The 7,206-nt window shown below is 44.6% G+C and overlaps 1 protein-coding gene across 1 annotated transcript; it reads left to right on the forward strand.

Annotated features, from left to right (window-relative positions):
- Positions 1 to 366: 366 nt before the first annotated feature.
- On the forward strand, positions 367 to 933 carry LOC110709351. The gene has a single exon (XM_021887563.1). It carries the CDS (start codon positions 367 to 369, stop codon positions 931 to 933), a length of 567 nt encoding a protein of 188 aa, XP_021743255.1.
- The last annotated feature ends 6,273 nt before the right edge of the window (positions 934 to 7,206 follow it).

The following is a 7,206-nucleotide window of genomic DNA, read 5'->3' on the forward strand; positions in this document are numbered from 1 at the left end:
AAAATATTTTGGAGGTTGAACCCTTTGATGTATGGGGGGTCGACTTTATGGGGCCTTTCGTTTCTTCTTGTGGCAATCTCTATATATTGGTGGCGGTGGACTACGTGACCAAGTGGATCGAAGCTATACCATCGCCCACCAATGACCACAAGGTTGTGCTCAAGCTTCTAAAAAAAGATCATCTTCCCAAGATTCGGGGTCCCAAGAGTTCTTATTAGCGATGGTGGTTCTCAATTCGCCAAGAAACAACTTGAAGCTCTCCTCAAACGCTATGGGGTTCATCATAAAATCGGCCTACCATACCACCCCCAAACTCAAGGACAAGTGGAAGTATCAAATAGGGAGATCAAGAACCTTCTTGAGAGGATGGTGAACAAGTCTAGAAAAGATTGGTCTCTCAAACTTTATGATACGCTTTGGGCTCTAAGGACGGCTTACAAGACCCCGATTGGTACTACTCCTTACCGATTGGTCTATGGAAAGGCTTGTCATTTGCCGGTCGAGTTAGAGTACAAAGCTTGGTGGGCGATCAAAGGGCTCAATATGGATATGACCTTGGCGGGCGAAAAGAGGCTACTTAAGCTCAATGAACTTGAGGAGCTCCGCTATGATGCCTATGAGAACTCGAAACTCTACAAGGAGAGAACCAAGAGGTGGCACGACCAACATATAAGGAACAAGAGCTTTAAGGTTGGGGACAAGGTTTTGTTATTCAATTCTAGGCTCCGTTTGTTCCCCGGAAAACTTAAGTCTAAATGGTCGGGGCCTTTCACAATTTCAAAAACAACTCCTTATGGGTCCTTTGAGTTAGAAGCGAATGGGAACAAGTTCATGGTCAACGGCCACCGTTTGAAGCTCTACCATTGCAATAATCAAATTGGCATGATTGAGTGCATGAGGCTCGATCCGCCGGATCCTAAGTCACTTTCTTGATGATAATGTGAAATGGTCAAGATAATGACCTTATAAAGAAGCGATTTTAGGGAGGCAACCCGGATTCTCAACCCTTTTTTATTTTGTGTTTTTTGTCTTTGACTATTTTTGGATAATTTTTCCTTTAATCTTTTATTGAGTGCGTCGTTCATTCTTTAGGTACCTTGATCTTTGGGTGCATGATATATTAAGTTGGGTTTGGAGAAGAGAAGGAGTTTGGAGAAAGAGGAAGTGGAGATGCCCAGAGAGGACCCTGGAGAGGGCGCGGGCATAGTTAGCCGCGGGCGCGGGACATAGGCCCGCGGGCGTGGCAGCCCCTCCCCTGTTTTCAAGATAAAGCGGAGATGCCTGGGTCATAACTAGAGAGGGCGCGGGCAGAGTTAGCCGCGGGCGCTGGCCCGTAGGCCCGCGGGCGCGGCAGGGGTTTTCATTTTTTTCCACATAAAATGGAGATGGCTCAGGGATACAGAGAGCGGGCGCGGGCAGGGTTAGCCGCGGGCGCGGTGTGCTCTACCGCGGGCGCGGACAGGCACCGCCGCGGGCGCGCAGTTCCACCCCGCGGGCGCGGCATCCTAAGACCAGAAAAACAGACACATGAAACCCTGAAGTCGCGGGCGCGACATAAGATCCCGCGGGCGCGGTCAGAGCATGCCGCGGGCGCGGCCCTTCAGGTCTGCGACATCTCCTTTAATTTTCAGCCATATGCCCGAAAACACAATCAGTTTTTTTTTCCCCTTTTCTCTCTCTACTCCTTACTCCATTCCAAACCCTAACCCATTCCTCTTAAATTTCTCTTCCTAATTCATCAAATTCCATCAAATTTCAACAATTCCCTCACTCTTCTACAATTTTTCTCACCAAAAATCTGAAATTTCATCCTTTAAAACCCCCAATTTCGATATTCCTCTTTGTGTGGCAATTTCTTTCACCATTGGAGGGTTCTTGGAGGAAGACTTGATTTCTTCTTCAAGGGGATAGTAGGAGCAATTATTGGTATCCATTTTGGTATACATTTCTTCCTTACTCTCATTTACCTTTGAATTTGAACATGCTTTTGGTTGAGAAATTGTATGTTTATAAATTTTCATGTTGAAATTTTTGATTGGTGCATGCCTATATTGTATTCATTCATCATCTTAAGCATTATTAATTGTTGAGTTGTTGTTTGTGTTAGTTTGTTCCTTGTCATAGATTGCTTGCTTGTGGTTTGAACTTGGTGATTGTTGCTTGTGATTATTGTGAGTGATTGTTTTGGAATTGGACTGCAATTTGATATTGGTGACAATGGTTTTTGGTTCTAAGAAGAGAAAAAGTGGGAAGGAACTCCAAGGTTCATCCTCTTCTAACCCCCAACAAAATGAACCTACACCCCAAACCGCTCCACCACCTCTACCACCCCTCAAATTCAACAACAAAAACCACAAACCCATCTATGACAACCTCCTAAACAGAAAATTGAGCCCAACCAAGCATTACCATCACTCCACCACAACCATGCTTGGTATCGATGAGGATTGTTGGTTCTTTTTCAACAACCTCGGACTCGGTTCCTTTGTGTCAAGTGCCTATCAAACCTACAAAGAGCCTACCCTAGAGTTTCTTGCTTCCTTCAAAACTCATGCCGCAGGAGATAATGATCTCTCCATCTCCTTCCAACTCTTTAACAAAAAAGAAACCTTCACCCTCCGCTAGTTTAACCAACTGCTGGATTTCAACCCCGATGTCGATATGTTCTTACCCGAACATGCGGGCCTCAATGCTTATGAGCCCCTTCACTGGTGGAAGGTCATTTCGAGAATGGACGCCTTCAACTCCAAGTACTCTTTAGCCAGTTAGATCATGCACCCAGCCATCAGACTTCTGCATCGAATCCTTGGGTACACGGTCTTTAATAAACAGGACTTGGGGAAGATTACAACCGAGGAAATCCGACTATTATGGCTAGCTACGCAGCCGAAAATTAGGCACAAAATGAAATTCGGGTTTCTATTCACCAAATGCATTGAGAGTGTCTAGTTAGGTACAAGGAAAGGTGAAATTCATTTTGGAGGGATGGTAACTCGGATAGCCGAGAAGCTGGGGCATTTGGCTAAGCTCGAATCTTGCACCCCCGTAGGGAAGAGTGATGGGAGTGATATCTGGCTCGACCTCGACCAACTAATAACCATGAAGTTCATCGCAGATACCGAGGATCGAGGAAAGACTTGGAGCTTACTTGTCTCCCACGAGCACCACTTTTTCCTGCCCAAGCCGGAATTCACTTCTTTCACAAGGGAAGGAGTCAATTACCCATGGTGGGTAAAGAAGGACTCAGGCGTCCTTCCTAGCGCTAGGATGGTCACGGGGGAAGGGTCCGGCCAAAGCAATGAGGGCACAGAAGATGAGTTCCACCAACAACAACAACAACAAGGATCAAGGCAACAACAACAACATCATCAACCTGACTACCAACAACAAATGGAGGCAATGCGAGCCCAAATGGAGAGCATGCAACTCGGCATGCATGGTATGTTTGCTTTCCACCAACACCTCTCTTACCAAACCAACGCCTTATATGATTTGAGTGTGCGTAGAGGGGATGTCACTCCCCCGGTCAACTACCCTTATGTGCTGGCCCAACAAGGGCCCGTGCCATCTTGGGGGGGTGACAACCTACCTACGTACCCATATTGGCAAGGGACCTCGGACCCTACTGTGCCGAGGCGTGATTTCCCTGATGAGTTCGGTCATTATAATTATCGGGTTTCGGGTGGGAGTGATTACAGGGGTGATCCTAACTACCCCAATGTCGACCCCTCTCACCCCGACCCCCTTGTCCAACCCGAGCTATATGACCAGTTATCCGCGTCCTAGCTTGACCTCTTCAAAGGTCATTATGGGTGGCCACCTGGCTACTCCGGAGGTTGGGACCCCTATGGCCCCCCATCGGGTTTCTCCTACGACGATGGGAGCGCGAATAACGACGGTGCCGGCTCTAGTAGCCATTAGTTTCCCCCTTGTTCTTTTTGTTCCCTCCCTTTGTCTTTCCCCCCTATTACTTGTCCTCACACCGCATCGAGGACGACGCTTTACTCTAGTGTGGGGGGGGGGTGTCTGAGTCAAAGGAGAGTGTTAGGGAATGCTTGAGGCGAGTGTGGGGGAAGGCACCTAGGACTCAAGGGACTATTTAGGGGTTTTGGGTGTAGGTGTCGTTGGTAGCGTTGTTGTTGTCTGGTGTCCATGATGTCCGTTTCTATGATGATGATGATACGATGACAATGTTTTGATGATAATGACTCTATAATGATGGGATGTTTGGGTAGTAGGTCATACCCAAAGAATTTAGTTCATGGATTTTTTTCTCTCTCTCTAGTACTAACGTTCTTTTCCTTGTAGTGCTTGCCTTGTTTTTCTTTGTTTTCCTCTCTTTTGTAGCTTGGAAGAAATTGAAAGCGACATGTGGAGGCACGGTAAATCGTTTGGTTGCTTTATTTTTTTTCTTCAAGAGACATTGGTGAGATCTTTCCTTTACTTTTCTTTTCTTTTCTCGTGTCGTGTTTAGTTTAGGCTTTAGCTTAGGAAAGAGTTGAATGGTTCGAGGATGTTTGCATGCGGTTCCAAGGAACCTGGGATCGTTGGTATTGAGACCGAACGATCACTTGTATGTCGATTGGGATTTATTTGAATCTTTAAGCCTCTCATATGAACCTTCTTGATTCTCTCTTTCCTTTGTTCTACTTCCTTTTGTGTGATAAGCATAATTATGGCATGATGATATGAATGTGTTTTGGAACTTGCTTGCTACATTTGGATTCTATCTCCGTGATGATGCATCCTTGAATGTTTGTCCTTTTTCTTAACTATGTGATGAGGTGCACATTTCGAGATTGTTGTTGATTGAATTAGACGAGCCTTAGTTAAGGTAGCAAGGGTAAGAACTTGTGAGGGCGTTTGAACCCCTAGTTCGCGGGATGTGGTAAGATGGAGTTGCTCCCTGTGGTGGATTTGAAGCCCTCTAGTTGGTATTTTCTTACCTTTCTCATCCCTTGTGAGGTTCTCTTGTTCATGCCTTCATCAACTTGTTGAGCGGCGTATTAGGATCCTCAACTATGCATGTTTGAATCCTTGTGTTGACTATTAGCTCCCAAGATCGCGACCTTGGACTTTTGAGAGAGGAAAAGGGCACCATTTCTCATTTTTGTTTATTTTCTCTTTTATTTAGTTACAAATTTGATTTTTCTCTTTGCATCATCCCTCTTGCCAACCAATTTGAGCCTAATGTTTTCCCATTCTTGTCTCAACCTCATTACAAGCCTAGCGACCAATGTTTACTAACCCCTATTAGTTAATGAAGCAATGGCTTTGCGAGGCGAGTGTGAGAGAGCGTCATGAATGTGAACGTGAATCATTTGTGGAATTGGTTTGTAATTCTAGAGTTGAATATGTAAAGAAGTTTGAAAAAAAAAAAAAAAAACCTTTATTTGATGAAATGAGAAATTTATTTATCTTGTATATATACTTCAATAAAGGGTGGTGATGCGAATGAAATCAAAATGTTTGGATATTCGTTTGAGTTGTGGTTGTGTTTTGAGTTTTGACCTTGAGGATCCCCCTTTTTCTTGCTTCACTTAGGAATTACCGCCACTATTTCAAACTGAATATTCCGACCTCTACCTTAAGCCGTGTCTGTACAACCCTTGTGAAGCCCTTTGACTTTAAGAGTGCATGGTCAACAACCGGTGGAGGGAGATGGTTCTCAACCCTATGGAAAGAACGTGCATAGTTGAGATGTCGGGATGATCTTTTACTTCCTCAAATTAAATCTTTTTCCGGTTCCTTCGTGGAATCATGAGGAGCCATCTAGGGGGACGATTTGAAGCTAGTGGGAGAACGCGGACCGTTTTAGAGGGGATTAGGGCGAAGATGACTCACTAGTTCTCTATGCTTAGTTAAGGCTCGACTCTTGCAATCTCTAACATCTTGAGGCGTGCATGCATCACGTAGTTGAGAATAGCTAATACTCTTTGACGTTTTTGTCATGGTTGAGTCCAGATAAAGCAATTGTTCTTTGGATCTCTTATGCTGTTTTTCCCAAAACCATGCCATATTATGTTTGTCTTTGTGGTGTTTGATTTTTCTTTCTCTCTTTCTCTTGCTTGAGGACAAGCAAGAGGCAAGTGTGGGGGATTTTGATGCGTGGCATTTATGCCACCATTTTAACCCCTTTTTACTACCGATTTCCCCCGGATTTGTCACTTGCTTATGCCTATTTTAACCCCTTTTATCTTGATTTTAGTAACTTTAGCCCCCTCTTGTATTTTTCCTCCCCTTTTTGTCTTTTCTTCTAGTTTTTACCTCCTTTTTATGTGTTTTGACAGCTCCCAGCGCTTATGTGCGATTCACGAATCAATAGCTCGAGTGGAGATGCCAAAGGAGCTTGTCAAAGGAGTGGAGATGCCAGGATGGAGAGGGCGCGCTGTTCTGATAGGTCGCGGGCGCGGGCTTGTAAGCCGCGGGCGCGGACAGGAAAAGTTTGAAGCCAGCAGAAGAAAGTGGAGATGGCGAGCCGCGGGCGCGGAGCATATGTGCCGCGGGCGCGGCATTGTCCCCGCGGGCGCGGCAGAGAAGCCCTGCGGGCGCGGCTTTCCGGATTTTACGAGGCTATTTACCCAGCTTGGAGAGGCGCGGCTGCCTGTTCGGAGAGCCCTCTCCCTTGCCCTTTTTCTTCCTTTTGGTAGAAGACTATAAATAGTCCCTTGCTTGATTTTCTTAGCATCCACTATTCCATTGGCCCCAAAAATCATTGGTAGAGAGAGAAGTTCATGGTTTCTAGAGAGAGAAAACACTAGTGTTCAAGATTCAATCTTTGTAACCAAATATTCAAGCTTTCTTCTAGATTGTTGCTACTACTTTGATGATTTGGTAATCTTTAATCTTTATAATATCAATCTTTACTTTTGTTTCTCTAGTTTTTGATCTTCTTTGTTTTATTGCTCTTACTTGAGTTTATTTCCATAAATATTCAAGCTTTATTAGTTTCATTGATTTTCCTTTCAAGTTAGAATCATGTTAGGTTGTGTTGGTATTGAATACATGCTTATGTTAGTTGTTATGGCCATTCCCTTCCTTCTAGCTTAGGTTTTTAGCTAGAGAAGGGGGTGAAAATCATGTGTATTTGAATATCTATTGATTATTGATTGGGACTTATTCTTGAGTTGATGATTTGAGCTATAATATGCTTGGAGTTAGTGTGTGCACCTCTAATCCCAAGATTCTAGCCCTTGATTGAATGCA

This window comes from Chenopodium quinoa, unplaced genomic scaffold (assembly GCF_001683475.1).
Source record: "Chenopodium quinoa cultivar QQ74 unplaced genomic scaffold, ASM168347v1, whole genome shotgun sequence".
NCBI lineage: Eukaryota > Viridiplantae > Streptophyta > Magnoliopsida > Caryophyllales > Amaranthaceae > Chenopodium > Chenopodium quinoa.